The 19942-nt window shown below is 33.7% G+C and overlaps 1 protein-coding gene across 5 annotated transcripts in view; it reads right to left on the bottom strand.

Moving 5' to 3' along the window:
* Nucleotides 1–678: 678 nt before the first annotated feature.
* Nucleotides 679–19942, bottom strand: part of SNX13 (sorting nexin 13) — a 135605-nt gene continuing 116341 nt past the window's right edge. For 3 of the 5 annotated variants that reach the window (XM_060632622.3, XM_060632625.3, XM_078441588.2), the window contains 7 exons: nucleotides 18244–18354; nucleotides 13433–13594; nucleotides 11890–11961; nucleotides 8802–8947; nucleotides 8449–8517; nucleotides 6682–6794; nucleotides 679–4228 (listed from right to left, as the gene is read on the bottom strand). In XM_060632622.3, the coding sequence (XP_060488605.2) occupies nucleotides 3981–4228; nucleotides 6682–6794; nucleotides 8449–8517; nucleotides 8802–8947; nucleotides 11890–11961; nucleotides 13433–13594; nucleotides 18244–18354 (921 nt within the window). In that variant the 3' untranslated portion in view covers nucleotides 679–3980. Of the gene's footprint in view, nucleotides 4229–6681; nucleotides 6795–8417; nucleotides 8518–8801; nucleotides 8948–11889; nucleotides 11962–13432; nucleotides 13595–18243; nucleotides 18355–19942 lie in introns of all 5 variants that reach the window. The other 2 variants (XR_013553464.2, XM_078441586.2) reach the window with 2 other exon arrangements.

Genomic DNA, 19942 nt, shown 5'->3' on the forward strand with positions numbered 1-19942 from the left:
GTTAAGTTTGGGAAGTTAGGTAAACAAAATTAAACAGACTCATTTATTACAGAAATTTTCAGAAACTTTGATAGTATCACTTGGATTGTAAAGGAACATTTTAGGGTTTTGAATAGTATGTAGACTTGCATAAGTTACATAGAAGTACATTACTGCTCAGAAACATCGTAAAGGGGACCAATATTTTACAGTGTGCACTTTAACAAATACTATGCCTGTCCCTAATAGGGTAAAAGTACTCACAGTTGATGTCTGAGAAGTCTATACAGATATAAGAAGACTAAGAATATTATGACCACCCAGACATAGCCACGTTGAGTACTGAGTCTATTGCCTTTAGAACTGAAACATCTAAAATATTAGGAAGACTATGAATTAAAAATGAGATCAAATAAAAACTGTTAATGGATTATTTATTATAGATCTTTCTCAATGAGGAAATGACTTTCTAATTTTGTATGAAGTTTCCTTAACATTATGGTAGTAAATTACTTGCCCCATAAAATGGAAATATTAAATTCAATTAGTTGTCGGTAATCACTCAACAGCTCTTCTATCAATCTGGAACTTGAACTGCCTGGTTGCTAAAATGAAAAGAAAGGAAAATATACACAGACACTAAAAGACCACTGAACAAGCATTTTTTTTTTTAAGTAATAAAAATACAACATTACTAAATAAATTCAACAAAAAGGTTTGTTAATACTTTATTAGTATTTTCTAATGGACAGAACATAACGCAAACCAAATAAAAACTTTAATCTTCCTTTTAGTTCAATAAAAATAACTGACATTCTGATTGTTGTTTCTTCTTTGTTAAAGAAGGAAAGTATTGATAGGTTAGGCACACAGTTGACATTTACTGTACAATGATATGCACAAGTTATCTTTTAACAACTATAATACTAAGATGTGCTCTTTATATTCTTCCCTTGTAGTACAGGAGCCATGCTCCTATAAGCAAAATTTACTAATAACAAAATAATTTTACAAGGAGTGACAAAAAAGACTTTTAAAACAAGTCCTTAAATAAAAGGATGCAGCAACAACGGAATGTAAGTTGTTGGGTTAAGAAACAGTTTAAACTAGATCTCAAAACATTAAAAATTCATTTATTTTACAATTACTCAAATACACATGCATTAAATGAAAATATTGCACAAAATTAAAATTTTAAATTGTGAAATTTATATTGTTCTTAATTTTTAAAAAATTGATACACTTTCTGGTAGCACTTAACTGATTTTCCCCCAAACACCAGCAGCACAAACTTAAAATGAGCGAACTGAAATATACAAGAAAGTTTTTAACTTTTTTTTAACAAAAAAATTAAGGCTAACCAAGTGCATCCATTGGTCAATGGCACAATTTTTCAGCAACTATTCAGAACACCCTAATCGTAGGAAATGCCCAGCTAAGCACTATATTTAAATCATACAATCAATTTTTAGGTGAATAAACTAGAAGTTAGTAGTGACGGTTTCTAAATAGTTTATATGTTACCTGAAAAATCAGAAAACCCAAACAAAATATGATTAATTTTGAAGGTTCTTGCCTAAAGGCACCACTGACTTAAAAACACATTCAAAAATCAAATATCCGAAGACTTAAAGCCTCTTCAGGTATATATTTATATATGCAATAAATGCATTAAATGTAATAACTTTATTAAATGTAGTACACTGTACTTGACATGGATTAAATATTTTACATACAGCTTGACCAAGTCATTAAAACGTATCTCTAATTTTAGCATGACCACAGCTCTCTCTGATGTAAAAACACAGATGTGCGTGGAGAAGACGCACAGCCATTTACATAGACTCTACCATTTGACATTTCTGCTTCTGAAATATAAACTCTTTCAACAAAAATTGTTTTAAAAACCCACTTACTCATATAGTTTTTGGTATGACTGCAGTTACCTTGCAGGGCTCTGTTATGAAAAGTTGCCATTTTGCACGACCTTTCTTTCCCTGGTTGATGGCCAACATTCCTCACATTATCTGGAAATGCTTTTCACAGGTACACACTAGGCTCTTACATGAATTCTTGTTTACTCTTAGACTTATTTATGTCAAAAATATACTTGAAATGGGCAAGGGTATATTTGAAAATCATTGCACTTGTGGCCATGCCGATGCATCCCACAGACGTGTTTCACAAATCCTCACTTTGAAAGCCTGGGGCATCGGGAGGGACCTCAGCAGGGAGACACAATGAGAAGAAAAAATACTATTTCTTCCACCAGAGTCAATAAGGATCTTTTCTCATTTCCAAGTTGCAATGAAAGGGATTTCATTTCTGTAATTCTTTAGACATGCAACACATACTGAATATATGCATACTGTAAGTATGCACAACAGCATCATTAATAAATATGATTATTATTATAAAGCTTTAAAGGAAGGCTTTATTCTGTTATTAGGCTTCACTCTGTAAGTAGGACCTCAGTGAAAACAAGACAGTAACATCTTGTTCCAATCTTAAAGCTCCCAAATAACTGGGATACTGATACTCTGTCCCTTTATCTTAAGCACCCAGACGTTCTTTTAATACCAGGATCTTGGCTCAGTGGTCTGATGAGTAGCTTCACTATTTTAAGGTTGTAGTGTTAAGTATTTTTAAAACAAAAAATGCTGACATACCCAAACCCTTAGTCAGTGTAAGTATTTAAAACTATGCAGAAATCCTGCATACAAGGGATATGAAGACTTCCAAGATGGACAAATGGAGAACGAGAAACTATAAGAAATGCAGAGGCTCCAAAACTGGAAAAGGTAATTTGTTGTTGTTGGTATAAAATTATTTTAGGGATTTAAATGTATACACCCAGGGGTTTTGCCAACTCGCTTTATTTAGTAGAATTTTACATTATGCAAAATATAAATAAAAGCATATTTTAAAAAATATTATAGTTCTGTTTTCATTATTTATTTTCATATATACACAGTAATAGAATTAAGAATTTGTATGTTTACATATGACTACTAAGCTCATTTAATCCTTTGATTTGCTACTTTTGCAATCGCCTAAGGTATGTCTAGATCACACAATTTAAAATTATCATATTGTAACTTTCAAGAGTGTGTTTTTTTAAATTTCCATATTTTTTAAAACAACAATGTATTTGGCAGTTCTTTCAAGAGATTATACTCCCTATTGTATAATCCGTAATCTCTTAAAGATAAAGAAACCTGTAATAATTTTGAAACTTAAGTGAGAATGCCACTATATGCTTCTTTTTGCACACAGAATACCAGAAGAAAATTTATGGCTGAGTACCATAAGAGCAAAATAGAGCCCCAAAGCACATAAGAATCAATTAAAATTTGTTTTATACCAATGAATAACAAATCCAATCAAATTCTGGTTTTGATTGGTTTTATTTTATGTCACAAAACTGTGATTAGGATATAAGGTTACTTCATACTTTAAGGGCATCCTGTCACTTTCCCCAGACCTGAAGCAGATGTTGCAAAGATCATTCGCCTGGCTAATCCACATTATATCAAAATTCTGATAAAGACCTATAAAATTATTATGCAAAAAACAAATCCCTCCAAGTCATACACTGCACAGTTTCCCAGTGTTAAACAAATTAGCCAGTTTATCTGTGAACCATTGTTTTGTGCTTTCCTTAGCTTTCGTATATACATTCTGGCACTTTGTCATTGCTGGAGAATGCTGATTAGGCTGAAATGGAAGAGACCAACGTCATTCTTGCTTGAGAAGGGGGCAGTATCCTCTCAATGCTGCAAAAATATGCACCAAATCATTTAAGACACAGAAATCTCTCTTGGTAGTGGCTGGATTACAGACGAGGATGAGAAGAACCACAGTCCTATGGATGTATTAATAATCTATTTTGAGACACTGAAAGACTGGTGCGACACAACAGTATATGAGTTAAGCCCCAGAAGATCTGTCCATATTATTAGTCTTGGACAAAATGAACACCAGCTTCATAGATTGGAGTGTCACCTTTTCTGTAAAGAAGGCGCTTGAGTAGTCTGAAGTTTCTGTTTATATTTCTGTATCTGCTTTGACCGTGAATGCAGTTTGTTGAAAAGTTCACGAAATTTATACTGTGGAAATAAGGTTTCCAAAAAGCCTTCCAGGAAGACATAAACCATTCTCCTATTTAACTGGTTGTGCTGAAACATTTCAAAAACACGAAGAATACCTTTTCGTGTTGTCTCAGCCCCAATAATGTGCTTCAGTTCATCTAAATGAAGAGGGGGAAAATAAACATAATTCATTACTCATATAAAGGAAACGCAAGGCCTAAACTATGCTCTAAGTTAAATAAAGTATATTAAATACACAGTTGAGTAATACAGGAGGTATTCAGTTAATGTGTTTTGGCTACATATTATAACTGAGACTTAAAATTTAAACATCTGCAGGCAGCCACCTACTTACTAGACACTGGGGATGATAAAGCAAAGGAAAAGTCAGGATCCGGACTCAGAAACCCCACATTAGAGTTAGAATCCCTTAATACCTATATGGTACTTACCCATCCTGAGTTTGTTTCCTTATCTGTAAAATGGGGATTTACAATAAGCAAACTCTTATAACTGTAAGAATTTAGAGAACTTTAATGAAATAATGTGAAAAGTAATCCACAAAGTCTTAAACACTGTACAAATAGTCTTAATGTATCTAATGCACAGTGAGAAATACTATAAGGAAATGATGTACGAAAGCTGATTACTGATCTCAAAAAACTTGCAATGGTCAAAGTGCCATGAAAATACCATAAGTATGAAGATGTTTACAGAGGGGAGAATTTCACATGGTACACAACAAGGAAAGGCTCTCTTTGTGGAAGTGACGAGTGAGGTAGACTTTGCTACCTGAGCGGGATGTTGACAGGCACAAACAGATGATGGTTTACCTTTGGTGGAGAGAGCAATGAGCAAATGAGCCCTAAGTGGAAAAAACAAGGCAGGTTCGAAAAATGGGAGCGCTACAATTCAGCTAAATTTTAAGATTCTTTGGAAAAAAAAAAAAAAAAGTGGAGGGAAGAATGGAAAAAAGTGCTGTGGCTACCAGAGTGAGCCAAGTTTGGAGTTTACTCCTAGGCAACGTGAAGTTATTACAGATATCTGAGTAAGGGAATATGTATGATTATCCTTAATGATTTATAATCAGGACCCCAATAGCAGTAAATGCTATGTAATTGTTTTCAAAAGAAACATACAACTTCCAAAAAGTATGTCTCTAAGTAGGAGTACTATACAATTTAAAGCAAATGGCTTATGAATGTACTAAAAACAGGTAAGGGATTATGTATATATAAAAACATACAGCTTTGTATTTTCCCTCACTTCCGTCGAGTCCTCACACAAGTGTCCTCTCCTCTCACAACAGCAACTCACCAGACTACTGGTCTCCTCAGCATTCACCAAGAGCTCACATTCTGGCTTTTCTCTATTGCTCTGCCTTCTGCCTGTGTCTCCCTAACAGAATGCAAGCTCCAAGAAGGCAGAGATTCATGCAAAGAAAGTGTGGCACATGATACGCTCTTAATAAATATTTACTGAACAAATGCAATAAAGTTTCTTTCAGCTATGTAATTCAGTCTACAGCACAACTGGTTTACTAATAAATAGTACATTAAATAATATTTCATCCTAAGCTATTGTTTATTTCTATTTTCCTAAGATGTTATTTCTATGATTTGTTTTTTTTTCTCCAAATGCAATAGTATAATCTATAAGGCAGAATTAATAACCATTTGGCAGACCTCCAACTTAACCGATGGAAGAGAGATTTTTAAATCTATGATGAAAATATAGTTTTAAAGAAAAACAAAGAGAAAAAAAACCTTAAATGATGTTAAAGAACTTCACAAATACTCCTTCTCCATTCTCTATATTCATAATTAAAATGTGGAGAAGAAATATCTAAGTATTTTCAAAGATATTCGTAACTAAAGAAGGAAGCAAACATCCATCCAGTCACACAAAACTGCTTTTCATAGGACATAGGCTCTCTTGTTGAGAGAAGTCAAAATGGGGACAAAGTGAGTCTAAGTTAGTGAGATAGCAGTGTTCTAAAGTAATGCAAATTAGAACAGAATGCCACTATGTATACTTTCTTTGGAATCATGTTTTAATAGAGATTAATGGACCAAACAGTTGTTACTATGTAAAAGGAATCTCTGAAAGAATTTGTTTTTTCTCTGAAGTAGGACAAATATTCTTCCTGGAAACCTCACATTTCATGTTCTTTTATTAGCCCTTTCATCTGTTACACAGGATATTTATCATCAACTTTATTCTCAAAATGGTTCAAGGTAGCAAATGAAGTGGTTAAAAGCACCACTGTTTTTCATGACTGAAAGTAGTGGCTTTTCCAGTTGCTGAGCACAGAGCAGAAGCTGAACAGTCACTTATTATACTAGCTCTGAACCTGGGGTAGCTTCTTTAACCTCTTTGAGCTGCTGTTTCCACCCACAGAAAGCTGTGATGTTAACAGTGCCTAGCTTCTTAATACTGTTATGAGAATTAGTAAAGAATACATGAGAAATGCGTAGCACAATAGCTGATATACGGCAAGTCATTAACTGGTAGTTACTATAATCAAAAGGCAGCTAAACCAGCATGCTCAATGCCAAAAATTCAGAAGAACTACAAATTAATAAGATTTTTATCAAACATGTTCACTCACCTGGCATAATTGAAAGTAATTTAGTTTTTCCTGCAACTCTTGTTCTCATTCGAATAGCTTTATCTCTGCATGGAACAGTCTCTGCTAAAATGCCATTTGGCCAAAAGGCATCTCTATTTAAGAAAATCAAATAAATCTTGTAAAAACTTTCATTTTCAAATGATACAAGTTAGCACAATTATTCCAATTTTCTACAGAAGACACAAATGTTAACAGAAAGTGGAAACATTATGAAATTTTATAGATGTATGATATTCAACAAATAGTAACTAAGAGCAGGGTTCAATTTTAAGTGTAAAGGGATATACATTGGAAAAGTAACAGATGAATTCTGCCCTAGAATAACTTACAAACATTAACAAGTGATAAAGATAGCAAAATGGAATATATAGGCGACTACATTTAAACTCAAAGTAGGCCTCTGATCTCAATGAGAATGAAATCTTATCCAAATACAACCTCATGATAGCTTGAATTTGGATACCTGATAGTTAATCTCCCTTGGTGCCCCTATAACTTAGCCAGTTTGAACCAATCCTGCACACACACTTACAGCTAGCCTTTTTACAACATTCCTTTCACATTCACACCCTATTCTCCCTCACTTGGTGTGTCTGATTTCTATTCTCCAATTCACAGGCCAAAGATAGGAACTGAGCACAATACCTAAGGTTCCACCTGGGAATTTGGGCTGAGGGAGACAGACTTCCCAGAGCAGTTTTTCTTAACTTTGACTGAACATGAGAAACACATGGGAGCTTTAAAATCTTAATGTTTAGGCCTTCTACTGGATCAATTAGTAAGTTAGGCTCCTAAGATGGGACCCAAACATCACTATTTTTTAAAGCTCTCCAAGTGATTCCAACATGCAGCCAAGGCTGGGAATCAGTGCTCCAGAGTAAACATCACTACCCTACCCTGAAATGGAACGTACATGTGCCATAGCAGGTGGTCAGACTTTTGGAAACAGTGTGGGGTAGGGAGGAGAAACTCAGCTTCAGATTAAAGAAATTTGCTGTTCCCTACTTTACAGCATGTGAGCCTTTGGACAAGCCGCTGAACTTCTCTAATCCTCAGTTTCCACATAATAAAAAATGGAGACAAAAATTCGTATCTCATAAAATAGGATAAAAATCAGAAAGTGTACATAAAGCAGTAGGTGCCAAGCAAATAATTAAGGTTCAATATTGACAGCTCCTTTCTTGCTTCTGTTACTTCAAAGTACATGATGCCATGAATATGCCTTATCTTTCACTTTTAGAAAAGAGGTTCATTTCTGGATTATGCCATGCTTTCCTTAAAGGGACTGTATTTTATCTCAGTCCTGATGACTGGCAAATTACTAGGCACAGAGGAGAGGCGCAGGGTATTTGTGTAGGATGAACATATGAACTGGAGTACTACTGCTCTTGATTTATATTCTTTTCAGAGGTTCAAATAGTTACTAATAAGTCCAGAGCCAGAGATGTACATATTTTTTTTTAATTTTCATTTAAAATCAAGGATTTCAATTATTTTCAAGTCACATTACTATGATAAAATGTAACCAGTATCTTAAAGATTATTCTATAACACTTGTTTCAATTCTGGTTTTAAAGAAACAGATCAAAGCGTCCATGGAACAAATGTTTATTATAATTCTTACAAGTCTTTTTTGTTCATCAAAAAGGAAGAAAACAAAGAAAAGAAAAGCAGTGTAAGTTAATTAGTGATAACAATGCTAAACACTGTACTACCTGAAAGAAGTGACTGTGTCTTAAGATATACCTGAAACGTTTCACTAAGTCCGCTACTTGCTCAGGTGAGGTCATCCAATCGACATGGTCAACTATTTTTCTGAAAGTAAGGAAATTTAAATGAGTAGGGTGAAAATTTTAGAAAATATATAAAATAAGGAAACACTACTTTCATGGAGTAAGCAACTTAGTTTGTATGTAAATTATCTGTAAAAACACCAGGCTGTTTTAATGATCATAAAAGGCCCAGAGATGAAAATTCTCCTATAAAAGTTGAGCAATCTACTTCCAGAAGTACAAGTTTAAAAGCTAAGTAAGAACAGTTCTAAGGGATGAAAAAAAAAAAAAAAAAAAAAAAGAGAAAAAAACAAAAAACCCTGGTACCTGTTAATAGTATCACCATAAGTGGCTCTAATAAGCTGCTGAAGTAGGTTTTTGATATTCCTTCGCAACCACTGATTCCTCTCTTTTAAGTCAAACACTTCATCCATAAGAAGCAGCATTACTCTAAGTGGAATATTGTCATCCACCTGACAAAATATGGGAAGAAATAAAAAAATGTTTGAGTTACCTATCTATTATGAATGGCTACTTCTGCTGCTTTTACAAAATTATTGCCACTATTTCAGACATCAGAGAACAAGTTGTATTATAGTCTTCATAATCTAACATTTCAGTCTAATTTTTAAAATATATGTTTTTAATAGCCAAATTATGGAAAAAGCCTAAATGTCCATCAACTGATGAATGGATAAAAAAATTGTGGTTTATATACACAATGGAGTACTACGTGGCAATGAGAAAGAATGAAATATGGCCCTTTGTAGCAACGTGGATGGAACTGGAGAGTGTGATGCTAAGTGAAATAAGCCATACAGAGAAAGACAGATACCATATGGTTTCACTCTTATGTGGATCCTGAGAAAGGTAACAGAAACCCATGGGGGAGGGGACGGAAAAAAAAAAAAAAAAAAAGAGGTTAGAGTGGGAGAGAGCCAAATCATAAGAGACTCTTAAAAACTGAGAACAAACTGAGGGTTGATGGGGGGTGGGAGGGAGGGGAGGGTGGGTGATGGGTATTGAGGAGGGCACCTTTTGGGATGAGCACTGGGTGTTGTATGGAAACCAATTTGACAATAAACTTCATATATTGAAAAAATAAAATAAAATATATGTTTTTAACAGTCATTTTGACACAATATAAAATTTCACAACCCTACAATTCCACGGTGGTAGAGAAAAAAACTTCTTAAAGTGAATCTATGAAGTCCTGGGAAGAGAAAATTTGGCTCTTTTACTTTTAGTAGAGTCTGTACTAGTCTGATAAGGTAAATGCTATTCCCTTTGCCTATTTTCTGGAGCATCTTTTACAAGAGAACAAAATATTCTCAACATTTCTCCTTATTTAATAGAACAAAACACAATCTACACAAAATAACATGTTTTCCTTTGTTAGTGAGTTGTCTGTATTTAGGTATTTTAAGAAGCTGAAATAAAATCCAGTATATAGCTAAGTTAATACTACAAAAGGCGTATTTCACTACATTTCTAAAATTTTAACTTTTAACAAGTAAAAATCTGTACACTTTTGTTATGGGAATATGCAATTAATGGTATAAAAATAAAGGTAAAAGTAAAGACAACTAGAAAAAAGTTAAAAAAAGTTTAAAAAAAGGTAAAAAGTAAATGCAACTAGAATGTTTTGATTCCAAAAATACATACAAAGCAAAGATTTAGAACTATAATAAAACTGCATATAAATGCCAGTAATTTTATAATACTTTCATCACCAACATACTCTAATTATTTCCTCATCCATGTTGTAACTTAAATCTTTAGGAAATTCCATGAGTTATATATTTTTCACTGTCATGCTGTCAACATTTTCTTAGTGCACCTTTCCTTTCACATGTTGAAAACTCATAGCTAAACCAAACAAGGGGTGGCTGAGGTTGGTGAGGGGCATGGCTGGTGGGGAAAGAGACCAATTTCACTCCTGAGGTAAAATAAATATTGCTCTAGTCTCTAATCAAGTATACTCACAAGTTTGGAACAACATGGTAATTCTAATAAATACCTAAATTGTAAAAACCTCTAACAGAAGGTATGATGTTTTGGATATTATACCAGCATAAATCGTAACAAAACATTCTAAAATGAATTTTAAAAAGCAAATAATAGATTATCTTTAATACAGTTTATTGTAAGAATTTCAATGTGAAACTGAAGGGAGGTAATTGTAACTTGAAAATAAATCTGCCTAAGAAAACAGAATACAAAGCCCAGACTCAAACATATATGATAATCTGATTTGTCACAAGGGAGAAATATAGGACACATGGGAAAAGAGGGCCTTCTCATTAAATGGTGCCTGGGTCAACTGGACCCCTACCCTCATTCCATACACAAAAATCAATCCTAGATGAATGGGGAATCTAAATTTTTCCATGATAAAATAAAAAATATTTTTAAAGAAAATCATAGGTGATCTCTGTGACCTTTCAGTAGGCACAGATTATATATATACATTACACAACAGGACACAAATCAGAAGATATTCACAATACACAAATACTTATATCTAACAAAGAACCACTATTCAGATTATATAAAGCACTCTTGTTAATCAAAAAGACAAAGACAGCCAAGCCAACAGAAAACAGAGGAAAGAGCTAGACACACAAGACAAGACACCCAAATGGCCAATAAACATATGCAAAAAGGTTCAACATTTCAACAGTCATCAGAGAAATGGAAACCCACATGAGACAACCCGAGTGGCTAAAATTTAAAAGACGTAACATATTGACTGTTGGCAGGCTATGGAGCATTGAAATTCTCATGCATTGCTGGTAGCAGTGTAAGCAGCACGGACACTGTGGAAAACTATTTGACAGTATCTATTAAAACTGAATCTATGAATACCCTCTAACCAAGCAATTCCATTCCTGGGTATAGACCCAACAGAAATGTGTACTTAATTTTTTAATCAAATGACATGTACAAGAATGTCCATAGGAGTACTACTCATAATACAACAAATAAATTATATTTACAAAATGGAATACTGTAGGTCGACAAGAATGAAGAAACTACAATCACACAAAACAACATGGAAGAATATCACAATGTTGAGCAAAATAAGCCAGACTTAAAGGAGTACATACCTTACTGTTTCATTTATATAAAGTATAAAAGCAGGGTAGAAGTCAGGATAGTGATTATCCTTGGTGGGGAGAGGATAGTGACAGGAAGAGAGCATTAGGGGCTTTCTGGGGTATTAACATTCTGTTTCTTGTTTAGAGTGATTACATGGACATGTTCAGTTTGTAAGAAATCATCAAACTTAACACATACAATATATACACATTACTGATAGATATACATATTATACTTTGTTAAAAAGTTAAAAAGATTTGCCAAGTATGATTTCAATTACAGTTGAGTACTACCAAAAACAAAATTAACTCACAGTATCATCAAGTTGAGCTGAGACCCGACAATGTTCAGGATCTGAATCAGTCTTCGGAATTAAAGGAGGCACCTAACGTTTAAAAACAAAAACAAAAACAAAAAACAACAAAGTAAACACACTAAAGAAGACAGTGAAAGAACACAATACAATAATCAATCAAAATGAGCACTAAGCATAATAATAGTGTTTAATTTTATTTTGGGGACAATACATAAGCGAAATTTACATACTATTAAAAAGTATTAATAATCTACAATTAGAAACCAAATGTTAAAGTGTGATTACTTCTTTACCAAAAGATATTTTTTCCTTTAAAAGAAAAAATGGACTTTTGAGTTGGAAGGGGAGATTATTTAGTCAAACTCCTATACTTTTTAGAAGAAATTAAAGCTAAGAAAGGTTAAATGATTTAAAAACCAAATGTTCGTAGCACAGCCAGGGAACAAAATTCCAATCTTCTTTCTTTTACCATAGGGAGCTTAACAGTATATTAACAAGCTTAAAAAATGAATTAACCTGTTGTTAGATAATATAAGTTATGGGGAAAATGGACAAATTATCATTTGTCAGCATGACAGGAATCATCAAGATTACCTATAACCCCTTCATGTTACTAGTAAGGAAAAGGGACCTGGAAAAGCTCAGTGAGTTCTGTACAAAGTCATATGGGTAGTTATCAGCAAGAATGGCACTGGAAAATCCTCATTTTCAGTGTTAGCGTTATGTTCCCATGATTAGAAACAAAGATAAAGCATCAGAGAAAGTATGAGAATAAATAGAAAAGTATGGATTGAGATACACATTATTTTAGGAGTTGTCTCTTAATGAATTTCTGTTACTTAAATATACATACATACGCATATATATGATAGATATTTAGTTAGATCTGACACATGATCTAACAAATAGAAAACTCTAATAGTTACATCCTTTCTTTTATAGTCTTGATCATAACCTTAAACAAGTAGGTCAAAATAATAAAAAGTATAAATGAGAAAGTAACAACCTATTTGGTCTGCTACCTGTATTTGCTAATGTAATGAAAAAGTTTCCTAGGAAACTCTAATACCACTCACTGGTATATAAAAATAAGTTATGGGCTCAGAGATAGAGGACTGTGAGATTTTTCCTCCCTCTGATCTAGCCACTTGATCATGTGAATCAGGAGAAATTAGGCTTTATGTTTCCTGATGAATACTAACATAGCTAATTTGCACAATAGCGCTTACTTGCTTTGTTTTAGAATTTAATAGCATCATAAAATAAAAACGGCATAATAGAATATAACAGTATAAATAATGTTAACATCACTGGCTTTTACAATTCTACCACAGCAGAGCTTGAGGAATGACTGGATTGTAGAGTAACCATTTCTGATAAGAATTTATTCTCTTTAGTTTTTTTTATTATTTATAAGACTATATGTCTAGAAGGCTGTGGACTTCTGAAAAGAAATAAGGTAAATCTAAGCAGGAGCTCAATAAATCTTAGTTAACTTAAAAATAGTTTGCTGTAGGTATTACTGAAAACATCTTCTTACCTTGAAAAATGATTGCTTTATGTCTTGGCCTAATCTTTCTGACATTTTGCCCATGTTGTCTGACATTTTAGTCATTCCCTCTGCCAAGCTATCAGGGAGGGATTTAACTGCATTTGAAACATTCCTCATAGAATTTCGAAGTGGATTTACAAAAGTGTCCATCTAAGGGGAAAAGATATCATACCATGACTTCATTTTATCAGATTTGTTACTTAACTGAGAAGTGTGGGAAAAACAGAATCAATACACAAGAAGAATGCAATCATTTTCTAGTCTATAATATCTCATTGTATTTTAAAAGTACAGAACTGTTGTCTTCAAAATGTATGGTCTTAAAGCTGTATTTTCACACACAAATATGATTAAAAGCTTGGGGATGATGAGGCTATTGCTAGAAAATATAAGCTTTCACTTATATAAAAATAAAATACACTGTTAGAGATACTAAGTTTGGCTGCCTTATTAAGGAAATCCTGAAAAAAAAAAAAAATTCCCAAAGAGAAATTAACGCAAATGGAATTAGCCACAATGTACTTCAGCTACAATTCAAGGCAACAATAACATAGACATTTTGAGGAAACACTGAAAAATAAACAATTAGATAAAATAAGCAGAAAGCTCAAGTAATTAACAACTAAGATCTTTTTTTTTTAAATAAGTTTTAGATTACATTACATAATGTTTAAATCTATACAGGGAACATGGAATCCTTTAGTAAGACAGAATAGAAGAAGTATAAAAGAAAATGTGATGAGGAACATAAAAAGGAATAATCTCCAGAGGGCTAGGAAGCATTAAAATTGACATTCTGATTGTACAAATGTTAGATAATTTCAATTAAGAAAGGGAGAAATATCTAGAAACCAAAATAGCCTACATATGGTACTGAGATTTTTAATAGAAACAAAAAAGAAAAAAGGGACAGAAAACCAAAGTCATACAAAAAACTAAAGAATATTTTCCAGAAAATGTGAGTTGCATGAAAACTATTGCAGAAACAAATTATGTTCCCTGAAAAAAAAAGAAAAAGAAAAAGAAAAAGAAAAAGAAAAAGAAAAAGAAAAAGAAAAAACGAACTCCATTGCTTCAGGAACACAGCACAATGTTAAGAGATGAGTTCAAGAAGACAAAATTCCTTTACTCTAACGTTTTCATGATTTTTTCATTAAGAAAAACTAGAAAATATAAAATAAGTACTATTAATAAACAACAGCAAAAAGTGAATTTCAAGAGAACTGTAAAATAACTGGGAGTTTTTAGTTACTCCTTGGATTAAACTGAGCCAATAGCGCTACAGATATGCTTGATGGAATATGTAACATTCAGGAGGGACACTGTCACAAAGAACAAGTCAGAGGAGAACCAAAGGACAAAAATCAAAGATGAAGAAGGATTTGAAAAACACTACCACTGGTACACAGATACAGAGGTAAAAAGGATAAAAAGATGAAACTCACTCTGTGCATGTGCCCTTGTCTGTAAAATTGTGTGGTCTTATATATGTAGCCTCATGCTATCTTAACACTAAACTATCACTGATACTCTTTTAAAAGACAGAACCTAAATCTATATCATGAGTTAGTTAATAATTATAAATAGTTGCCTGTGCACCATCCTTGACCTACAGAATCCATTTATTTTTCTATCCTTCTTCCTTTTTGCTTTTTAATTTCTGAGGGTAAAGTCCAAGCATCTGTGTTGGGGGTGCGGAATGGATAAACTAGGGGGATGGAAAAACCTCCACAAATGATTCTGATGCCTAATCCTGAAAAAAACCAGAATTTTAGAAGCATAAAAACAGAGTCCATCACTTATGACAAGGTTTCCAAAAACAGGATATCTCTTAAAACATGCTTAAACAAACAAACAAACAAACAAACAAATGTGTAAATTACCAAGCAGAGGAGTGAATTATGGATTGCCATCATAAATGTACACGTATCCTGACTTACCAAAAATGTTGCCTATTCATTATCACTTCAGATATGTGTATCAGTAACAACACAAATTAATTTTAACTTAAATTTAGATCCCTAACTATAGCTTAAAATGCCTCATACCATGATGTAAAACTGGATAGAGGGGTGCTTGGGTGGCTCAGTCGGTTGAGCATCTGACTCTTGATTTCAGCTTGGGTTGTGATCTCAGGGTTGTGGGATTAAGCTTTGTGTCAGGTTCTGCACTGAGCATGGAGCCTGCTTGAGATTCTCCCCTCTCCGTGGCTCATGCTATCTCTTTCTAAAATAAAAATAGGGAAGCCTGGGTGGCTCAGTCGGTTAAGCGTTCAACTTCCGCTCAGGTCATGATCTCGTGGTTTATGGGTTTGAGCCCTACATCGGGCTCTGTGCTGACAGCTCACAGCCTGGAAACTGCTTCAGATTCTGTGTCTCCCTCTCTCTCTGCCCTCCCCTGCTCACACTCTCTCTCTGTCTCTCAACAATAAATAAATGTTATAAATAAATAAATAAATAAATAAATAAATAACATACAAATAAAAAATAAAATAAAATAAACTGGAAGAAAGATAACTGTGTGCATAAAGGAAGACTGTTACTTATCTCTTCCTAGGAATCGCCTGCATGTCTTGCAAGGCTAGACAAATTGTGTGACCAAGTTAATGTGTTATAATGTATTATTTCTCAAGCTCTGAGAGCCACGGATAAAATGCTTGCAGATGATTTTCTCTAATAGCTATTTAATGTCCAGTGAAATATAATTAAGGAAAAAATATTAAATTATAATTTAGCCAAAAAGGATATGTAGCTGAAAAACCTCTAATTCTTGACATGCATAAAATTATTTTGCCAATCTAAAAGAGGTCAAGATGAACTTGGTAATTACCAACATGATTTATCAAAAATGTATGTTACTAAGGATTTCCAGAAATGATTTGGAAGGATCTTTAAACTCCAGTAGTAATATTTTTAAAAAGTGACACATAGCTGTTTGGATATACAAACATATATGTGCTTTACACAAACAAACACACACACACACACACACACACACACACAGACGCTACTATGATTGATAAAAAAGAATTGGGTAGGGGAGCTTGGGGGGCTCAGTCGGTTGAGTGTCTCACTTCAGCTCAGGTCATGATCTCACGGTCTGTGGGTTCGAGCCCCACGTCTGGCTCTCTGCTGTCAGAGCCTGGAGACTCAGATTCTTTGTCTCCCTCTCTCTCTGCCCCTCCCCTGCTCGCACTCAGTCTCTGTCTCATTCTCTCTTTTTTTTTTTTTTTTTTTTTAACGTTTATTTATTTTTGAGACAGAGAGAGACAAAGCATGAACGGGGGAGGGTCAGAGAGAGGGAGACACAGAATCCGAAACAGGCTCCAGGCTCCGAGCTGTCAGCACAGAGCCCGACGTGGGGCTCGAACCCACGGACCACGAGATCATGACCTGGGCTGAAGTCGGCCGCTCAACTGACTGAGCCACCCAGGCACCCCTGTCTCATTCTCTCTTAAAAATAAAATAAAAAAAAATTTTTAAAAGAATTGGGTAGATCTGATGTAATGTTTCTTTTATCTCAAAAAAACTGTCATCAATTCATTAGTTTATCTTAAAATTGATACAATCTTAAGAGAGCATATAAGGTAAACATCAAAAAGACGGAACACTAGAAGGAATCTCTACTGACAATAAAACTATTCAGAGTTGAAATTTCCACTCAATCATGTCAATCATGAAATACAATGACAATCCCACCACATCCCCTCCTTCCGACATTGTAAGGTACATAATATGGAGCTTGTTATTATAACACTCCACTTAAAAATCTTAACATCCACTTGGACATTAAGACCCAACACCCTAGAGAAATCATAAAAGTTCTGATGCTTAATTTTTACTTATTTTGTACCAATTTCTTCATCTTCTAAAAAAAAAAAAGAGTCTTTTCGGTGGGGGTGGGGGGAAGGAGTGGCAGGGAGGTTGTGGGTTTTGTTTTGTTTTTCATTTTGAAATAATCTGAGACTTCTAAAAAGTTGCAAGAGTATATAGAGTTCCTGCACATTATTCACCCAGCTTTCCCGAGTGCTGTGACTTCTCCTGTTATTACTGCCACTACTACTACTAAGAACCAACATTCATTCCGAGGTTACTGATGTACCAGGTGCTATAACACAAGGAGTATCACATTTGATTCGTACAACGCTTCAAAATGAGAACGTCTTCATTACTTGAGAAAACTAAAGGACCAAAAGGTGAAGTAACATATTCCAAGTCATAGCTAGTAAATGGGAGAGTAAGGAGTTAAACCAAAGACTAATTCCAAAGTCTGTATTCTCACCTACTAAACAATCTTGCCCAATTTCGGTAGTCATTTATTGTCTTAACCTACCATCTAATTCCAAGTGTACAGCTCATATTCTTTGAAAGGCATTTAAAATAATAACGTTTTCACTCAAGGGACATAAATACTTTCGGGAACATAAACTATTTAACATTTTTTCTTACCCTTATTCCATGTATAAGACATTTCCTCCCAGTAAAAGTTCCTTCTCAAGTTATTGAAAAGCTTGTGACCTATCTCAGGTAAACCTTCCTTATTGCATTATTTCAAAAAATCTTTTTTCTTTTTTTCAAGCTCCTGTTAGACTTTAATCTACATGTAAAAACAGGAGTTTATACTTATTAGGAATACCTATCAATAGTAAGTTTACTAATGCATAGAAGATAAACATGCCATGAAGTATTTAAGAAAATTTTCTGGTTTTAAAACATACATATACAAATTTATTTTGTTTTATTTAAAAAGAAAGTATGAAAACGGACCTATAAAGAAAACCAGTGTAATAGTCTGCTTACCTTGCGAGCAAAATCCCCTTTCCCTTTACTGTAGGCTTTGTTCTCAAGGAAATCATACACATAGTGAGCCAAAGCTGGGGATGCTTTCATCATTTCAGGAGTTAGTAGTAACTAACAGGAAAAAAATGGTATCTTATATTGATATAGTACTGGAAATTTACTCCTGTCTATAATTTTATCTGCTAGAAAGTTAAGAATATACAGAATTTTAATTCTGTGCTTTAAAAAACACAATTATACAGTTTATAAATAAAGTCATCAACAATTCTATTATCATTAACAGTTTGGTGTCTATTTTTCTCATTGTGCTATTTTTGACTTTCAGTGCATCTAATGTCAAAGCTGTCCGAATGGATTTACCACAGTAGTCCTCCCTCTCCATACCTGTGATAAAGTTTAACTTATAAATCAGGCACAGTAAGAGATTACCAACAGCTAAAAATAGAACAATTTTAATAAACTCTAACAAAAGTTGTGTGAATGTGGTCTCTCTCTCAAAATATCTTACTGTCTCCATCCTTTTTGTGATGGTAAGAGATGATAAAATGCCTACATGATTAGATGAGGTGAAGTGAATGACAATATGCGTGTGACATAGTATCAGGCTACTAATGACCTTCTGACAATCCGTCAGAAGGACGATCTCTGCTTCTAGACCACAGCTGGCCATAGATAACAAACCACAGAAAGCAAAACCATGGATAAGGGGAGACTCCAGTAGTCCATTTTCAGGCTTTACAGTTTATACTATAAAGATCCACAACAGTAAACTATTATGTTATTCACATTCTAATTCTAATGTTAATATTAATAGAAAGTACATAAAATAATCCAAATAAAAACTCTGAAGCATCATAAAGAAGCACGAAAACAAAATACGGTCTTCACAACTGTTAATGACATAACCTACTACTTAGTTCCTTCAGTGGAAGGTTTTGACATACATTGAGTTCATTAGATACAATATATACGGTACAGCCACTTTTAAAAGATTCATTTAAGGAGCCAGACTTGGAAGAAGGTAGTTATCTTCTATATCTAATAATTGATATAGATTTTTACACAATTGAAGCTAGTATATTAAAAAAATCAAAATGTTTGACAAGAGTCATACCACTCATTTCTGATGTTCAGTTTTAAGTCAGAAGACAAAGGTAAATAGTAAGAGATTATATGTTTTCACTATCCTTTCAGGAAATAATAATACCATGGAATTACAATTATGGTTATAAATAAACCAAATTGAACTTATAAATGCTTTTATAAATGTGTAAGAGAGAGAGAAACTTTCCCAACAAAATATCCAGTATAGCATTAGCTAAGTTTCACGAAATACTAAGGCAGGGTCAGTAAACCTTTCATAAAGGTTCATATAGTAATTATTTCAGGTTTGTGGCCCACTGTGTTTGCTGAAACTACTCAACTCTGCTGTAGTAATGTAAAAGCAGTAACAGACGATAATAAACTAAATGGATAGCTGTTTTCTAATAAAACTTAATAAAACATGTGGTGAGCTAGATTTGGTCTGCAGTCTGCCATTTGCTGATCCTTGTTCTAGAGGATGGAGTGGGGATCTAAATAATAGAACATTATATACCTGGGCTGAGGCTGGGTCTACTAGTAAACCTTTGCAAATTATTCATTGGAATAAAGAACTATAATGTAGTATCATTATTATATCTGGCATCTGGGTACCCAT

This window comes from Panthera onca, chromosome A2 (assembly GCF_046562875.1).
Source record: "Panthera onca isolate mPanOnc1 chromosome A2, mPanOnc1 haplotype 2, whole genome shotgun sequence".
In the NCBI taxonomy this organism is placed as follows: domain Eukaryota; kingdom Metazoa; phylum Chordata; class Mammalia; order Carnivora; family Felidae; genus Panthera; species Panthera onca.